Genomic DNA, 19,193 nt, shown 5'->3' on the forward strand with positions numbered 1-19,193 from the left:
GGCAAAGAATACTGAAAGTACCAAGGACTGCTAGAAGACCAAACAAGTCTGTTTTAGAAGCAAGGATGAGGAGACTTCATCTTTCCTGCCTTTGACATGTTATCAGGAGGGACCACTCCCTGGGGAAGGACATCATGTAATCAGTAAAAACGAGGGAGACCCTTAATGAAATAGAATGACACACTGGCTACAACAACGGACTCAAACACAGTAACAGTTGAGAGGATGGCACAGGTTGTGGTAGTGTTTTGTTCTGTTGTGCACAATGTTGCTATGAGTTAGAGTTGATGCCATGACACCTAACAACAACAACTACATGAATTATGTGTGTGGGCAACTAGAAGTCAAAGGTTTCAGGTTTGGCTTATGCAAAGAGCACCTGCTTTAGAACACTTAGAACTGGTTAGAATTTCTGCTCCACTTTGCCTGTGAGAAAAAGGAGACTTTCTGCTTCTGTGAAGATTTAAAACCTTGGAAACACTATACAGGGTCACTATGAGTTGGAACTGACTCAATGGCATTTAACAACAACAGTCCTTTGCTAACTTGACCTTGTGCAAATATGTGAACCCCCAAGTCTCAGTTTCCTCATCCTAAAGATGGAGGTGATGATACCTGCATCGCTGAGTTGATTTGCAGTATAAATAAGGAATGCCGAGTGCTTGACATGTAACAGGGACTCATTCGACATGTGTCTCCTTACTACTCCTCTACCATCCTGAGGACAACTGTGGTTGTGCCTACTTTTCCTAAAGGTGACTAGTATAGTTTCACCGACAGGGTTGGAGCAATCACTGAATAATGGAGCTGCCAAATATTCATCTTAATGGACTACTTTAACCTTTGGCCCAAGTGAAGCAATCTGACAGTTAGACATTGTAACCATGGGCATATTCCAATCCACACTTGAGCCCTGGTCTGCTTGAAGGGCAGACCCTAGATGGGAAGTGAGGGTGAGAGGTTTTCCTTAGGGACTCACAGTTTAGCAACTGTGTCAAAAGAAACCACTGCACCTTTGTTGGTGTCTAAGGTCTCCATAAGGAGCTCTGATAGCGTAGTGGTTACTAATCAGGCTGTGAACCTCAAGGTCTGCAGTTTGAAACTACCAGCTGTTCTGCGGGAGAAAGATGAAGCTCTCTGCTCCCATAAAAGATTTACAGCCTCAGAAATCTGTACAGGGAACCGATTCCATGACAAATAACAACAAAAACAACAAGCTTTCCATGGAATATACAGTAAGTTCAAAAAAACAGCATTCAAGATTAAGAGAGATGAGGCCAAGTTTATACACTGAGACAGAGATGGTGGCTAAGCAAGAGCCCAGCTGAGAGACAACCAGAGGCACAAGGGAGGGTGGAGCAGCACCAGGTAGGGGTGGGGTGGAGTGGAGCTGGAGGAGGGGAGCAGAGGCAGGGACAAGGAAGACACAGAGAGGAGTAGGCTCATAGGCACAAAGCCTTCTTGGTTCAGTCTTGGCAAAGTTCAATAAGTAGTCCAAGAGGGTCAGAATTTATTATAGTCTGGAATTTAGAACAATATATGCACAATTTCATAATTAACTAATGAATTCACTTATTTAACGGACAGAAACATTGTTGTATATACCTAATGCTTCTGCAACAGAAAAACAACTACTCCGTACTTATCAACTATCTTTTTATTTGACATTGCACATTGAGGATAACAGTAAAAAGTCTGATCTCCAGCTGTTTGTAGTAACAACTACTGAGGTGTGAGACAAGAGTATCACTGGCAGTGATGGGTAACTAACACTGACTGGGCCAGGACTCTCATAGTTTGACAGCTATGTACTGACGCAATTGGGCAGTTGTGTCATCATGTAATCATCCTTTTTTAAATTAATTTTTTGGGGTGGGTAGAAATATGGAGTGTGGCTTAGGGTTAGGACTGTGGCTAGGTCTAGGTTTTTGTATAGTGTTAGAATTATGGTTAGGACTAGGGTTAGTGTTAGGGGTTAGGGTTGGTCTAGGGCTAGGAGTAAGACTTGGTCTAGTTTTTAGGGTTACAGCCAAGTTGCTTTTTATTTAATTAATTTAAAAATATTCATAATTTCTTCTTTATCTGAAAGTCCTGTAACTGCATTATTCCCTCTTTTTGCTTTATGTTTTTATTATTATTATTGTTGTTGTTGCAACTATAACTCTGGTTCTCTAGTTTCTGCCTTGTAGTTCTGCTTTACTTTGAATGCTTCCATATCTGGATCTTGGCTGAAAGCAGAGAATACCAGAAAGATGTTTACTTGTGGTTTATTGACTATGCAAAGAATTTTTGTTGTGTGGATCATGACAAGCTATCGACAATATTGCGAAGAATGGGTATTGCAGAACACTTAACTGTGCTCAAGAGGAACCTGTACACAAACCAACAGGCAGTAGTTTGATCAGAACAAGGAGATAACCGAATGGTTTAAAATCAGGAAAAGTAGATTCCAGGGCTGAATTTTTTCACCATACTTATTCCATCTGTATGCTGAGCAAATGATTCTAAAAAATGGATTATATGAAGAAGAATGTGGTATCAGGATTAGAGGAAGACTCATTAACAACCTGTGATATGCCGATGACACAACCTTGCTTTCTGGAAGTGGGTCTTAAATGCTGATGAAGATCAAAGACTTCATCCTTCAGTATGAATTGTACCTCAATATAAAGAAAGCAAAAATCCTCACAACTGGACCAATAAATTACGTACTGGAGAAAAAAATGAAGACTTCATTTTGCTTGGATCCACAATCAACACTCATGCAAGTAGTGGTCAAGAAATCCAATGACATATTGCAGTAGGTAAATCTGCCGGAAAAAACACCCTTTTTAAAATGTTTTAGAGCAAAGGTATCAGTTTGAGGACTCAGGAGCACCTGATCCAATTTATGGTACTTTCAGTTGCTTCATATGCAATGTGAAAGTTAGACAATGAATAAAGATGACCTTAGAAGAATTGATGCATTTTAATTGAGCTGTTGGCAAAGAATATTGAAAGTACTATGAACTGCCAGAACAAACAAATCGGTGTTGGAGGAAGTATAGCCAGAATACTTCGTAGAAGCCAGGATGTTGAAACTTCATCTCTCATACTTCAGACATATTATCAGGAGGGACCAGTCCCTGGAGAAGGACATCATGCTTTGTAAAGTGGAGGGTCAGTAAAAAAGAGGAAGACCTCCAATGAGATGGATTGGCATAGTGGCAGCAGAATTGGACTCAAGTGTAAAAAGAATTGTAAGTATGTATGGTGTAGGATTGGGCAGTGTTTCCTTCTGTTGTGCATAGAATTGCTATGAGTTGAAACTGACTTGATGGCACCTAACAACAACTTATCTGTGTTGAGTTCTGGGTGATATTGTCATGTGTTAAGCTCAGGTTGTTGGCTGCTGCTGGATCTCTGCCCAAAGAACTCTCTTCAGTATTTTTTATAAGGTTGGTTTGGTTTTTACAAGTTCTTTTAATTTTTTGTTTATTTGAAAATTAACTAATTTCACCATCATATTGATGAACAAATTGGTTGGCAATTTGTTGCTTTCAGATTTTTATATATGCCACTCCATTTCTTCTTGCCTGCATGGTTTCTACTGAGAATCAGAGTTTAGTCTTAGTAGTGCTCCTTTATAAGTAAGTTTTCCTTTTTTCCTGAGTGACTCTCATGAGTCTTTCCTTGCCCTTTGTTTTGAAAAGTTTGATTATAATGTCTTAGTGTTTTTCTTTTGAGGTTTATTCTGTTTGGAGTTCTTTCATGTTTTCAAACAGCTATCTTCTTGTTTTTCATTGATGTTAAGGAATTTTCTTCCAACAGCTCTTGGGCAATAGTCTGTGGTTTTTTGTTTTTTTTTTCCTGTCTCTTCCTGTTCTGGAATTCTAATCACACATAACTTACTCCTCTTGATAGTATCCCACATAAATCTCAGACTTCTGATTTTTTTTCCCCTTTTTTTCTGATTGTTCCTCTAGCAGATGACTATTGAGAGATTTTCCTTCAAACTCAGTAATTTGACCTTCCATTGATTCAAATATATATCTTTGCCATTTCACTGTGTTATCTGTTTCTGAAGTCTTAAGGTATTTATCTCCTGGTTTTCTGATTGCTTTTTTGTATGGTTGCCATTTTTTCATTGATTTTGTCAGTTTGTTTCCTTAATTATTCTATAACTTTGTTCATGCTTTCCTTGATTTCATCTGTAGTTTTCTTGATCATTCTCTCAATCCGTAACTCCCTAAATAGCATTCCTTTAAATTCTTTATCAGGTAGTTCTGATACCATTTCTGGGGTTAGATTTTCTGACTGTGTTTTGGTCACTTGTTTGAGGCACTACTGTTTCTTCGTGTAAGCTGAAACTGTCTGTTTTCTCGGAGCTATTGTGGTGCCGTACATATATTTAATTGATGATTGTGTATTGATGTGTTCTCAGACATTCACCACCTGCCTCTTGGTGTTGTGGCAAAGACTGGAAGTGTGAATACAGTTCTTTGTTCACTGTTTAAGCAGTGTAGTTCAGGGCAGGTTCAAGTGCCTCCAGAAGCAGGGGTACAAGCCAGGTGCCTGACCCCAGGGAGAACAGAGGTGCTATACAGGAGGGGGTGCCACTAGCTGCGGGGTTGGAAAGGGTGAGGATTGACTAAGCCACTATCTACCAGGAAGACATGGAAACAAGGGAAAACTGTACCCCCTTGCCACCAACCTCCAGCTGTGGCCCGTGCCTGTAGGTCACTGTATTGACAGCTACTTGCAAAAGCTCAAGGGGGCAACACCACTCCATACCAGACCAATTTATGAGTTTTTCTTCTCTCTTACTGCTCCTGTTTAGTGCACTCGTCTACTCAGCACCACCTCAGTCCACCTCTCTGTCCTGTCCTCTGATGTTCAGTTTTCCAGGGTCACCCTCTGTATCTATTTTACTCTGTCACCATGTCTGTGTTACAGAGGGTCGGCTCAGTGTATCTGCCTACTCTGCCATCTTGCCCTGAAAGTCCTTATCCTCCTCTGTGATCTGATGTGGCCATCTTCCATTTGCACATAAGACCGATTTTCACATAAGGACCTGGTCTTTAGAACTTAACCATATTAATAACTGAGGGGTGGGTGTACCTTAAGTAGATGGGGCTAGAAGTCTGAATTCAGGGTGTCAGTTCTAGGGGAAGACTTTCTATTTCTGGTAACTCTGGGGGAAGGCTTTTCATCTGTGGGTCCAACATTCCTTGGAGATATCCCTGGATCTTCTCCTGGGTCTAGGAGGTTCTAAGTTCAGGGACCCAGGGTCCAAGGGACACATCTTCTCTCAGCTCTTTTTTCTTAGCGGTAGTCAGATCTCTCTTTTCTCTGATCACTTCTCTCTCCTTTTGTCTCTTGTAAGATAAAGATGTGACTCAAGCCAAGTGTGACCTGAATAAGGGTGTGACTCAAGATACACCCCCACTGATTCTGACTTTAACATACAGAAGTTAGGATTTATAACAAAGTGTATGATTTGTTGAGTGTAAACCTGATTATGTGTTCTGTAAAATGTCACTCAATTAACAATAAAAGTTTATAAATGAAATAAATAAAATATATTTTTTTAAAAAGTTAGGATTTATAATACATTACAAAATGGAGGGCAACTACATTAGATCACAAAATAAAGAATAATTTCACCAAAAGAGTAAAAAGGAGGCCCACAGACTGGGAAAAATTGTTTGGCAATGATGTATCAGACAACGGACTAATCTCTAAAATTAGAGAAAACTACAACAGCTCTACTAGAAAAAGACAAACAATCTAATTAAAAAATGGACACAGGACATGGACAGATACTTCACCAAGGAAGACATTCAGGCAGCCAACAAATATATGAAGAAATGTTCACGATCATTAGCTATTCGAGAGATATAAACTAAAACAACAATGAGATATTATCTTATTCCAGCATTAACAGTAAAGTTAAAAAAACCAGAAAACAAGAAATGTAAGCAAGGGTGTGTACAGACTGGGACTCTGCTGGTGGGATTGTAAAACGGTTCAGCCACTCTGGAAAATGGTATGATGCTTCCTCAGAAAGTTGGATATAGAAATACCTTAAGATCCAGCAATCCTTCTACACATAGATAGATAGATAGATAGATAGATAGATAGATAGATAGATAGATAGATAGATAGATAGGCAGGTCTAACAGGTAAGAATATTCAATTAACAATAAATGTTTATAAATGAAGTAAATAAAAGATTAAAAAAAAAAGTTAGGAATTCCCAGGATAGATAGATATAGATATGGTAGTGGTTTATGCCACTACCGACTCACAGCGACCCTGTACAGGGTTTCCAAGGCTGTAAATCTTTATGGGAGCAGAAAGCCTCATCTTTCTCCTGCAGAACAGCTGGTAGTTTTGAACTGCTGACCTTGAGGTTCACAGCCCGATTCATAACCACTACACTACCAGAACTCCTTAGATATAGATAAATAGATATATCCATGAGAAATATGAAGCAGGACTCAGATACATGCACACCAATCTTCATCACAACACTATTCATAATAGCAATAAGATGGAGACAGCCTAAGTGCCCATCAATGGAAGAATGGATAAACGAACCTTGGTACATACACACAATGGAATGCTATGCAACACTGAAGAATAACAATGAATCTGCAAAACATGGATGAACCTTGAAGACATTATGCTGAATAAAATTAGTCAATCTCAATAGGACAAATATTGTATGAGACCATTATTGTAAAAGCTTAAGAAAAGATTTCCATACTAAAAGAAGCATTCTTTGATGGTTACTAGAGATGGGAGGGAGGGGAGAGTAGCTCACAGGTTAGAGCGTAACACATATTAGCTAGGTGAAGGGGAAGGCTATACAAGGAGCAGGAGGGCAATACATAAGAAGAGGGAGGGTGTCGTATGAACAAGGAAGATAGGAGAAGACTTGGGGAGGTATGCAGAGCCTAAGTGGGACAGAGGTAAATAGTGATTTATATACAACATTGGAACAACAGTGTTCTCTGATATATGATCGAGAGATTGAGACATAGTCTGAATGGATAAAGGAGGGGAAAACATGTTTAGGTATTTGTTTTGAGGATATTGGCTTCTCCTGCCTACTGTTTTAGGGCATTTAACTGTAATAGAAATGAATAGTGCAAATTCTGATTGCTGAAATTTTGCAAGTCCATCTTAAGCCTATAACTGATTAGATTTGCTATATATATATATATATATATATAGTTTTGTATGTGTACATTAAATAGTTGTGCTTTGTTCATTTGAGAAATATAAGATGTAAAAGGGAATCCACAGTGAGGAAGCAGGATAACTATTGTCTGGAGGGGATTGTAATTATTAAGTTGAAACAAAGTGTACAACTCGTTTAATGTACAGCTGAAGCACTTGTCTGTTAACCTTTAGAATAAAAAGGTAAAAGATAGAAAAAATAAATGAAGGACAACCACACAGTACTGGGAATCATGGTCAGGCTGGAGGTGTCTGACTCACATATCTGCCAGATTGATGAACCAAGAACAGCAAATCAGAAGGCAGGCAGACAGGTAGGCAGACAGGTAGGCAGGTCTAACAGGTAAGAAGGCAGACTGCTGATGATTCCCAGGATTGGCAGGTAACTGAGCAGGCCACTGGCTCAAGTCCAAAAAAACAGAGGTCAAAGGATGAGCAAGATGTAAGATCCAGACCCAGCAGAGAGCACACAAACTTTGTCTGAGTGTCCAATATACTGGAAACAGACCACACTCCTGAGGACACTTCTTTTCAACTGATTGGCTGTTCATAACCTACTTCATCATCGAGTTGATTGCTTTATATTAGAGCTCATCATGGAGGATAACTACCTCTCATCTGGCAAGTCACTGAGAATCCTGTGTCAGGTTGACATAAAACCTTAACTATTACACTAGGTCTTTATTCTATGAACTGACAACTTTTTGGTTAGCAGATGAGTGCTTAACCATTATGCTACCAGGCAGAGGCTTACCTAAGGTCAATGTAATGGTTAGGATTCTGTGTCAGCTGGACTAGGCCAGGATTTCCAGAGGTTTAGCAGTTGAGATGCGCTTATTCCCATGGTGATGAAACCCAGTACAGGCATGGTTAACTCTATGATGAGTGACTGTGAGCAGCCAATCAATTGAAGGGCTGCTTCCTTGGAGGTGTGGTCTCCTCCCAAAATAATGGATATACGGAGGGGACTCTCTATCTTCCCTTGGGGACCTGGGACCATACAATTGTAAGATAATAAACTTCTCTTAATATATTTGCGTATGTATATCTCACTGGTTTTATTTCTCTAGAAAACCCTGCGTAAGACAGGCAGTATGGCACATGCCCTGGGCACCGCTTGAAGTGGGGGGTGCTATTGAGCAGTTTCTATTAACAATCATAATTTCCATCACCAGTTGAGAGATCATTCAGCAAGTTAAAACTAAAACTTCTATATTTGAGAGCCTCCATGGGTCAAGGCAGACAGTGTGATCTTGTTCCACCAAGTGTTAAATGAGAAGAAACTGAAAAAAAAAAAAATGACTTTGAGCACATAATAAACCAGTTTTCATTAATGAAAGCAAGGAAGGCACCATTGCAATTATCATGTATTTGTTGTTAAGTACTGTTGAGTCAGTTTCGACTCATAGTGACCTTTCTAGGAGTCCTGATGTGGTGCTGCAGGTAGTGCACTGGACCACAAGGTAAGTTTGAATTGTAAGATCAGCAGTTCAAACTCACCAGTCTCTTCTTGGAAACCCTATACAGGATCACTATGAGTCAGAACCAACTCAATGGCACTTAACAACAACAACAACAACATTGGATTTCCTAGGAGTAGCTGGTGGGTTTAACCTTGTAGTTTGAAGTTCAGTGCTGATATAGTGCTATAATAAGTAAAGTAAAAGATTAGCAAGTCTGACTTGTATATTTGAGCTGATATTATGGTGGTGTTTGTGGTGGCTGTGTGCCATTGAGTCAATTATGACTCATGGAAGGATTTCTGAGGCTATAAGTCTTTACAGGATCAGAAAGCCTCATCTTTCTCCCATAGAACGGCTGGTAGATTCAAACTGCTGACCTTGTGGTTAGCAGTCCAACTTGTAACCCACCATGCTACCAGTCTCCTTGATATTATAGTAAAGTTATCTATCTGAAAGACGGGTGTCAGATGTTTGGATAGGGATACAATTTTAGTACTTGCCACAGGCATCATTTTTCAGATACACCTCTGCTATGGGGGTTCCTTATATCCACTTAAGTAGTCTTAAGAACCTGCATGGCATCCTGGTGTGGCACTGTAGGATAAGCACTGGACCACAAGGTTGGTTTGAACTGCAAGGTCGGCAGTTCAAACTCACCAGCTGTTCCTTGGAAACGCTATACAAGGTCATAACGAGTTAGAAATGACTCCACAGCACTTAACAACAAGAAGAACCTGAATCAACGTTTATAGTGAACTTCTGTACCCAGTCTTTGTAGCCCACCACCTTAGCCACCTATGTGCATACATCCTATGCAGGTTTCCTCTACCCCCATTCCTCCCAGCCCCACTTTGTTTGACTCGCTCTCTTCTGACCTCAGTGAATGTTTAATTTATCAGTGATTTTTGCTGTAACTTCCTCTTTCAGATCTATAACGGTCTCTGCCTAAGGCGCTCTTTCTGGAAACAATATGTTTTCACAACCCCCCGCCCCCACCACCCCAGTTATAACGTATCTTTAAAGCTGAACAAATCCTTTGAATTACAATAAATAATAATACTAATAAAAAAATACAGCTCATCAGGACTGCAAAAAGTCTCATTAACAATCTGCAATATGCAGAGATTACACAACCTTGCTTGCTGAAAGAGAAGAGGACTAGAAGCATTTATTGATGAAGATTAAAGACCACAGCCTTCAACATAAAGACAAGAAAAATCCTCAGAACTTGCTCAATAAACAACATCATGATAAATGGAAAAAATATTAAAATTGTTAAGGATTTCATTTTACTTGGATCCACAATCAATGCCCATGGAAGCAGCAGTCAAGAAATCAAACAACATATTACACTTGACAAACCTGCTGCAAAAGAGCTCTTTAAAGTGTTTAAAAAGCAAAGATGTCACTTTGAGGACTAAGGTGTGTCTGACCCAAATCATGGTAATTTCAATGACCTCTGATGAATGCAAAAGTTGGACAATGAAGTAATTTGGCACTTAGGCTGTCCTCCCTGTGTCTCCTGCTACCATCATCTGTCCTCTGCTAACCTCCCTCTTGTATATTGCCTGCTCTGTCACCTATGTTAACATGTGTCTACCACCCTTTAGCCCATGAATAATTTTCCTTCCCCAAAACCATCACAAATTACTTCTTTTATCAAGAAAACTTTTTTTTTTAAACTTTCACATTGATCTCATATAGTGTTTGTCCTTTTGTGATTGACTAATTTCACTCAGCATTATGTCCTCCAGGACTCCTGGTGGTCTGTATAGAAGCCGCACCAGACTGCGAACCACAAGGTCAGCAGTTCAAACACACCAGCTGCTCCTCAGAAACCCTATACAGGGTCGCTGTGAGTTGGAACTGACCTGACGGCACTTAACAACAACAATGTTCTCCGGGTTCAACCATCTTGTGAGGTTTTTCAGAGTCATCCTTATTTTTCAATGTTTTGTAGCATTCCATTGTGTGTATGTACTAAAGTTTGTTTAACCATTCTTCTGCTGATGGGCATTTAGGCTGTCTCCATCTTTTTGATATGTCTCTTGTAGACAGCTTGTTGAAAGATTTGATTTTTCTTATCCATTCTGCTCTTTATGTCTCTTGACTGGTACATTTAATCCATTTATATTCAGTGTAATTATCAATAGGTATGAAATGATTATGTTGTCTTTTTTTTTTTTTTTGTAATGTGTCGTTGCTAGATTCTTTGTTCCATATAATTTTCTATGCTGAGCTCATTTTGTTTGTGGGTTTTCTTGTCATTTTAATTTCTGTTGTGTTAATGTTTACTAAATCTTTCTGATTTTCCTTTTTTTAAAATTTTGATGTGCAGGTGTATTATTTTTATTTTGAGTTACCTTGTAATTTATTAATTTCCACCCCCCCCTGCTTAAATTTATCTTGAAATCTACTTGACTTCCTTGCCATTTGTAAGTTCTGTACCTCCACTATTCCCTCTTTTTGCTTTGTAGTTGGCTTCCTTATACATTGATATCTCTGGTTCCCTATTTTCAGTCTTGAAGGTTTGCTTTGCTGTAAATACTTCTATATCTGAACTGAGTTCTGGGTGGTGTTGTCTTGTATGATAATCTCAGGTTGTTGTCTGCTGTTGTTGGTTCTCAGTCCAAAGAACACCCTTTAGTATTTTTTGTAAAGTTGGTCAGGTCATTACAAATTCTTTTAATTTCTGTTTATAAAGAAATGCCCTAATTCTACCTTTGTATTTGTGGGATAGCTTTGCTGGGTATACAATTCTTGGCAATTTTTTCTTTCAGAGTTTTGTATATGTCATTCCATTGCCTTCTTGCCTGAGAAATCAGAGCTTAGTCTTATTGGTTCTCCTTTGTAGGTAATCTTTCATTTTTTTCTGAGCTGCTCCCTGATTTTGGAAAGTTTGATTATGATGTCTTGGAGACTTTCTTTTGTGATCTATCCTGTTTGGGGTTCATTCAGCTTCTTGTATGCTTATCTTCTTATCTTTCATGATATTAGGGAAATTTTCTTCCAACAACTTTTTAGCAATTTTCTCTGTGCTTGTCTCTTCCTATTCTGGAATTCTGATCACCCATAAATTGTGCTCTTCATGGTGTCCCACATAACTCTTAGGCTTTCTTTTGATCTTTTGATTCTTTTTTCTGATTTTTCTTCTAGCATGCTGGTATTGAGAGATTGATCTTTAAGCTTGTTAATTTGGGCTTCCATTGCTTTGCATCTACTCCTTTGCCCTTTCAATGAATTGTTCATATCTGAGATTTTAGTATTAATTTTCTGGATTTCTAATTGCAGGTTTTGTATTGTTTCAAAACTTGCATTTATTTTGTCTATTGTTCTTGAAGTGTTTTTGTGAATTCTTCTAAATTTTTCTTGTGTACTCTCTACGGTTCCTTTGAAGGTACCTAGTTAACATTCTTTTTCAATTATTTCCATTACCTTTTCTTCTTCAGAAACATTTTCTGGCTCTGCTTCTTGGTTATTTTTTGAGCCATTCTCTCGTTTATTTGTGTGAGCTAAAATTGTCTGTTGTCTGTGAGGAACTGTGGGGTTGTCCTGTTTGTAAAAACAAGTAGTGCTGTTGTTGAAGCAGGAGGAAAGAAACCTTTGGTGGGCGCTTGCAAGCCAAGGCACTCATTCCGGAAGTACTTTGTGAGGGGCCTCGATACAGCTGGCTTCAGTGTTTGTTAGGAATCACATGGAAGCTTAGGGCAGGGTAAATGGTCAAATGCTGATCTGGTGGCTCTGCTGGTTTTGTAGGTCTGGAGCTTAGCCCACTTGAATCCAGGCATCAAAGCAGTGCAGCCAGCCCCAACTCACACTGGTGTGACTCCCACTCACATGGTTCCTAACTCCTGGAGAACAGGGTCTGGGCTGGGGGTGGATGAGGGTGGGAGCTGGCCACACCTTTCCTGGTGTCCACATGAATCTGCTTTGCCAGGCTTCCCTCCTACCAAAGCTGCTCACAGGATGGTCAAGCCAGCTGTTCACCAGTTAGTCTCCCTCTCTTGACATCCCTGCTTGGCCTCTTCTCCCAGAAAACACTCTATCCACCTCTCCTTCCTTCTGAAGTTCAGGGTGCCAGAATTTTCATTTGTATTTGTTTAATTTGGTCTCTCAAATCTTTGTTGTAGACGGTTAGTGTAGTGTGTCTACTAGTATGTCGTCTTGCTAGAAGTTGTCCATAATCTTTATGGAAACATATCATCAAGACTTTCTTTCTGGGTGGGTTCAGATTACCAACCAGTAAACGAGTAGTTCACAGGTTCACACCTCTCAGGGACTAATTCAGCATTACCAGAAAGGGCGATTTCTTTACCCTCTGTAGCTTACCTATCCACTTTATACCCACTGCTCTTTGCCCATCCTCCTGTCAGAACTTGTTCTCATGAAAAACTCTGATGAACTCATTTGCACTGGATGGAAACCACTGAAGATTACTTTAGATTTTTTTTTTTTTTTAAGTGAACCTGGGTGTTTTGTAGTTGTAGCTGTAAACAAATTAAGAACCCTCTGCATCTGATGCTAGACTATAAATTAAAAGAATCAATTCATTATTAAAATTCAAATGGCCATATTAAAAACAGAAAGTCAGTTAAATTTATCTAGTCAACGAGTTAAGAAATACTTTGATTAAAACCACACTGCAAAATAGAGAACTTCGATGGACTGCTTTAAACTCTAGACCTCAAAGGAAGGAAACCAACTAACCAATAAAGATAACTTGGGGCAGAGGCGGGAAGTTTAGGATCCATAATGAACTGGAGTTTACAATGTAATGATTCAGCATTGGGGCGGGGTGCTGTCAATTAAAACCAGACTTGGGGGATGGAGGTCAAGTGGCGTCTCATATGTAGTGTGGGTTGTTGTAGTCGTTATGGCTACTTCATGTGTGAGTCAGGGATAGAATGTGCTCAATGCCGTAAAAAGAATTCACCTCCACGAAAAACCCTGCGTCTAGTAGGGAAACTTATGGACTTTCTTTGCTTTCCACCACCACCGTTTCCTCCCGCCAAGGGCCCCAAGTTTTGGTCCAGATGGCTTTCATCAGCTACACTTTAATTGCTTTGAAAAACGAGCTGCTGCTCGGCCTTCAACACGCGGAGGAAAGTACTGGCAAGAAGCATCCCGTGTCTCGAAATTGGCCTCCATCACTACAACAGTTTAGCTTTTAGTATAGTTTCCTTCGCCAAGCGACCTCCAGAAACCCGCAGCAGCGCATCACCCGCCGGCCAGGGTGGGGTGTTTGAGGCGCAGCGGCGGCCGCGGCTGTGTGGCCTGGACGGCAGAGATAAGATCCGGTACACTGAGGGCTTCAGGTCGCGCCCAATGCCTACACCCCTCTCAGAAGCCCGACTCTACAGCCGAGCAGTGAGGCGGGGCGGGGCGGACACGCCACAGCGCGCGGCCAATCGACGGCCCCGGAGACTATTCAAAAGCCCGAGGAGCCAATGAGAGCCCTGGGCGTTCCCAGAGGGGCGGGCCGGGGAGGCGCGCGCCTGGATCGCGGGGCCGCGAGGCGCGAGAGCGCGAGAGCGCGAGAACGCGAGAACGCGGCCGGGTATCGTCGCGCGCGCGGAACCGCCGCCGGGTTGCTGTGCAGTCCACCCGGAGCCGTTCGTGTTCCTGCTGGTGCCGACGCAGGTGAGAGTCCTCAGCCCGCCCAGCTCGGCCTCGGCGCGGCTCCGAAGAGTCGGCGCGGGGACCCACTGGGGCGGCCTTCTCCTCCGGCGGGCGGACTTGGAGTGCTGGCCGGGGTCCCGGGCACGGGGTTTGGCGCCGGGCCTCTCCTCTGTAGGGTTGTGGCCGCGGCTGCGGAGGCTCGGACTGCGCCGCGCCGGCCCTTTGCGGAAATGGAGCTGCGTTTTTAAACTGCGGATGTTTCCCTCCATTTTATGTGTAGAATGCTGTCGGGAGGACTTGCGCGGCCGACCGGGCTAGCCCGACCCTTTGTCCCGCCCTGCCGGAGCCGCCCCCGCCCTCTCGGGGCGCCTTTTTGACAGATAAGTGCGTCGGCGGGGCCGGAACGTCCCGGGGGCAGGAGGCGCGAAGGCCCGGCGAGGCGGAGCAGAGTGGCGGGGGATACGAGAGCTGACTTTATTCGCGTCCTGCAGGGCCGTGCACTCGGCTGTGTAGAGTTCCCTCCCCGGCGTTTCCGCACTCAAGCCGAGCATCCGGATATGTGGGCAGGGCGGCGCGCTCCTGTTTAGCTTGGGCCTTTTTCAAATTTTAGAAGAATTAAAAAATTCTTCATCGGTAACCCTACTTCGCATTCCCTATAGGAGCCTGTTTCTAGCAGTTTCGGGGGTGGGGTATTTCATCACTTCTCGCCCCAGAGCACTTAGTTGCCGGCGCTTTGCGTAGAGACAGCAGACAAGCGCCGACGACGGGAGGGCTCAGCCCGGGAGCGAGGGTGAGGGGCTCACGTGCTCCCAGAGGCGCTGCTCCCAAGACTTAGACCTAGTCGTCGCATCCCAGGCCTCCAGGACCTGGCAGTCTTCTGGGGACAGTTATTAAACAAATAAGCACGTATGCCTCTGTAATTACTAATTGCAATACCTGCTGAGGAGAGGATATGGGTATTAGAGAAGGGGGCCTCATTGAGACGGGACATCTGGGCTGTAAGCTCCGCTGCAGTTCAGTTTCTGAGAGTGTCTGGGAGGAGTAAAGGAGTGAGTAGGAGGGCGAATGATGTTTGGCTTGGGTCATTCTGTCTTTGCCTTGGGCAGCAGAGGAGGCGATGGAGGGGGGAGTTTCTGTTTGCAGTTTTGCTTTGGTGGACTTTCCTGGGCTCAGGTATTGAAGGGAAGCAAACAAGCGTTCATTTGCGCTTCTGTCTCTTTGCCGTATTTGGGTTTATTTGGAAAAGTGGAGGTAGGATGACCAAAGACCGTTGTGACACTGTGGTCAGCAGAGAATGTTGTTAAGTGCCGTCGAGTCGGTTCCGACTCGGCGACCCTGTAGAGGGTTTCCGAGGAGCAGCTGGTGAAATTGAACCTTGCAGTTCAAACCGACCATGCAGCGGTTCACTGCACTAACCCGCAGCGTCACACCAGGACTCCTTAGCAGAGAATAGCAGCAGAGAATTGATAAACTGTAACCTAAGCCGAAAGATGCTCGAATGAAATGGGTGCAGTCCTGTGCCAGTTGACACTGAAGTTAGCAAGTGTATCCACTGCTTAAGGGAAATGAAACTTTGGTAAACCATTTTTTTTTTTTTTTCTGTGCAAACACACGTGGAGAGAATAGCCTTTCTAAGGGTAGCCTGTTCAGGTGTATCTTGTCCGTAAGGCACGGACACAGGTTGAGACTTTGTGTCATCCTGGCGAGCTCACTTTTACGGGAGATTGTTTGAGGATGGGATTATGCTGTGTCATCTTGTGTGTGGCTCAAGCAAAGTAGAGCAAAGTGTATCATCTGTGTGTGTGGCTTTAGCAAAGTGGAGATGCATAGATTGGATGATTGCTTCTAGGACATTTGTCTGTAACAGTGATCTCCTAAGGATGGTGCATTTGTATTGTTTTTCAACCATCATATGCAAGATCTTTATGGAATCCCAGCTCTTATTTAGCCTTTTTTTTTTTCCTTAAAGGATTAAGTTTAGAGAGCTAACAGATGTCTTAGTTTGCTTAACTCAAAATATTTTACTTATTTGGTAACAAAAAATCATTTTGCTCTATACTCAGTATTGTTGTTGTTGTTGTTAAGTGCCATCGAGTCGGTTCCGACCCATAGCGACCCTGTACAGGGTTTCCGAGGGTGTAAATCTTTACGGGAGTAGAAAGCCTCATCTTTCTCCCGCATACTCAGTATTGCACATAAGTAAATAAAATTCTAAAAAGGCAGAGAATCGATTGTTACAAAGACCTTTTTAAAATGTAGCTTAGCCCTTAGGTCCTGAAGGGGCTGTGTCTCAAAAGTTTGTAAAGAGTCGTTTGAAACTTGACCACATCTTCCTGTAGGGAAAAAAAAAATGGTGATGTATAGTTTTGCAGGCTGTCTTTTCTAAACACTGACTGATCGTGTTAAAGATCTAGTCATAAAAGTGGTTTGATTTTGGAGTTCCAAGGAGGAGGAGGGGCACAAGTAAAGAGAGGAAAGTACGTTCTTTCTTCTTTCTTAGTACTTGGAGCCTTTGAGCTAAATGTTGAAATAGGCAAAGCTTGCAGTTGTCACCTTCCCTTTTTGTGCCCTTCTCCACATCCTGAGGTGTCCCCTGCCCCCTTCCCCCTTCCGAAGTGCTCCTCAGGTGACTCCCAGTCACTGTGACATCCTCCCCAAAGCTCCTCCTGTTCTCACCACAACCCATTCATTACCCAGCAATGTTATCTCAGGTAGATGCTGGGAAGAAAGCAGTCTCTTTTACCTAATGTGTAAATTGACATTCTCTAATCAACAGATAAGTACTTGTGTTTTTCTTTCATCTGCCAACTTGCATACCATCTATCTAAACAACTGATGCTTGTTAAGTTTTTTTTCTCAGGTGATTAACAGTGAAGCAATGTGGTTCTTAGGAAAGACTTTTACCCCTGAGGGGTAGGAAATGCAACTTTCTCCTTTCTCAATTCCAGTCTTCAAAAGCTCTTCTAAAATGTGGTGATTATTGTTGTAGAATCTGCTCTGGACAGCAGCAGACAGTAAGGCGTGTGCATTTATATGTTTGGGTGATGTGTGAATTGTTTAGTGGGTGCACTGTTAAATGCTGTCTGCTTCTGCCTGAGTGATGGAGGGAGAGAGATGGAGGTCCTGGTTTTGTCATGGGGAAATGTGAATCTGCTGGGCAGTGGAGGAAATAGTGCCTTCAGAAACGTTGTGTCTTCAGGGAGTGCTGTTTACAAAAGTCTTCAACAGGCCAGGTTTTGATTCAGTGCCAAAGTAAGTTATGATTGAGGCTGATGCCTGTCAGAAGTTCGTGAGAGGCACTGGGTGGCAGGGGTGGGGGATTGGTACCTGCTGTCCAGGAAGATGGTTACCAGAGGAATTTAGCTGTAAGAATGAGAAGCTCTAAGAAAGAACCTCAAATTTGTTCATTGTAGATTTGAAATTATTTTCCATGTTGGTGGGTTATAGTGATGATAATACATTCTTGATTTTTAGGTCTGTTTCACAGAGTTTATACTTCTTAGTGTGTTATTAAGTACCATGGAGTTGATTCCTACTCATATCAACCTTGTATAGGGCTTCTAGGGCTTCTGAGGCTGTAAATCTTTGTGGGAGCAGAAAGCCTCAACTTTTTCCCTCCTAGTGGCTAGTAGGCTCGAACTGTGGTGCACAGTTCAGTGCTTATCCTACATAGCCACCACACTCCCTAGTTCTCTCCTCTCCATCTCTCTCTCCTCCCCCCCCCCCCCCAAGATGACAAAGAAAAGGAGACACAACAGTCGTGCCAAAAAGACAAGGCCATTAAGAAGTTCGTAATTCGAAACATAGTAGAGGCCACAGCTGTCAGGGATATTTCTGAAGCAAGTGTCTTTGATGCATACGTGAAACTGCATTACTGTGTGAGCTGCGCAAGGTGGTCAGGAACTGCTCTCAGGAAGCTCCGAAGGACTGAACACCCCACCCCGATTTAGACCTGCAGGTGCTGCCCTATGACCGCCACCAAAGCCCATGTAAAGAATTGAGCCCTTCAAAGGTTGAAGTAAAACTAACCTGCAATAAAATAAAATAAAATAAAAATTACACTTTGTGGGGGGGGGGGGAATATATATATACTTAAATGCATTTTTAAAGCCTTTGTAGACTGTATTGTTGCTGTGTAGGGTTTCCCAGGCTGGTGAGTTTGAACTGCTGACTGTGAGGTGAGGAGTTCAGTCTTTTCCTATAGTACCATACCAGGATTATATGCAGACTCACAAATCAGAAATGTGTTATGATTTTTTTTTATTTATGTAAATTGTTATAGTGCATTGAGATCTGGTGGCTTTCCTAGGAAGGAAGATAGGTTGTCTGCTCTCATAAAGATTTATAATTTGGGAAGCCTTATGTAGGGTCACTATAAATTGGAATTGGCTCGATGACAGTGGGTTTTGGTTTAATTGTAATTTGAGTGAAGGTTTACAGAGCAAATTGGTTTTCAGCAGGTCTCACACATTTTGTTTCCTGACACTGATTATAGCCTTCACAGTGTATCAGCATTCCTTGTACTTCCTTCCTATGTCTACTGTTACCATTTGCCCCTCTTTCCTATCCATGCCTGCCTTCCAAACTTTATCCCTGGGCTTGTGCCGCCCTTTTGATTTCTCATGGTTGATTAGTCTCAGGAGTGCATACCTCCTAGTGTTAATGCCCACCCTATAGGCCTGTCTACTCAGTTCCAGGCCTGTGGAGTGACTAAGGACCCTAGTCTCTGGGGAATCCCACCAGTCTCCATCAGACCAGTAAGCCTGGTCTTTTTCATGATGTTTTGTTCCACATTTTTCTCCCATTCTATCCAGGATTCTCTAGTGTGATCCTGTTAAGAGTGGGCAGCAGAGTGGTACTCGGGTGCTATCTAGTTCTGGTTTT

General features: G+C 42.3%; 1 protein-coding gene across 1 annotated transcript; it reads left to right on the plus strand.

Moving 5' to 3' along the window:
* The first annotated feature begins 14,137 nt into the window (after positions 1–14,137).
* On the plus strand, positions 14,138–14,557 carry LOC102825794 (shadow of prion protein-like). Its single transcript, XM_006871161.1, has one exon. It carries the CDS (start codon positions 14,138–14,140, stop codon positions 14,555–14,557), a length of 420 nt encoding a protein of 139 aa, XP_006871223.1.
* The last annotated feature ends 4,636 nt before the right edge of the window (positions 14,558–19,193 follow it).

The sequence above is a fragment of the Chrysochloris asiatica genome, unplaced genomic scaffold (assembly GCF_000296735.1).
Source record: "Chrysochloris asiatica unplaced genomic scaffold, ChrAsi1.0 scaffold00161, whole genome shotgun sequence".
Lineage (NCBI taxonomy): Eukaryota > Metazoa > Chordata > Mammalia > Afrosoricida > Chrysochloridae > Chrysochloris > Chrysochloris asiatica.

What these genes read in the sequence shown, in the direction of transcription:
- LOC102825794 (XM_006871161.1), top strand. Translation starts at nt 14,138, where the DNA reads ATGAGAGCCCTGGGCGTTCCCAGAGGGGCGGGCCGGGGAGGCGCGCGC.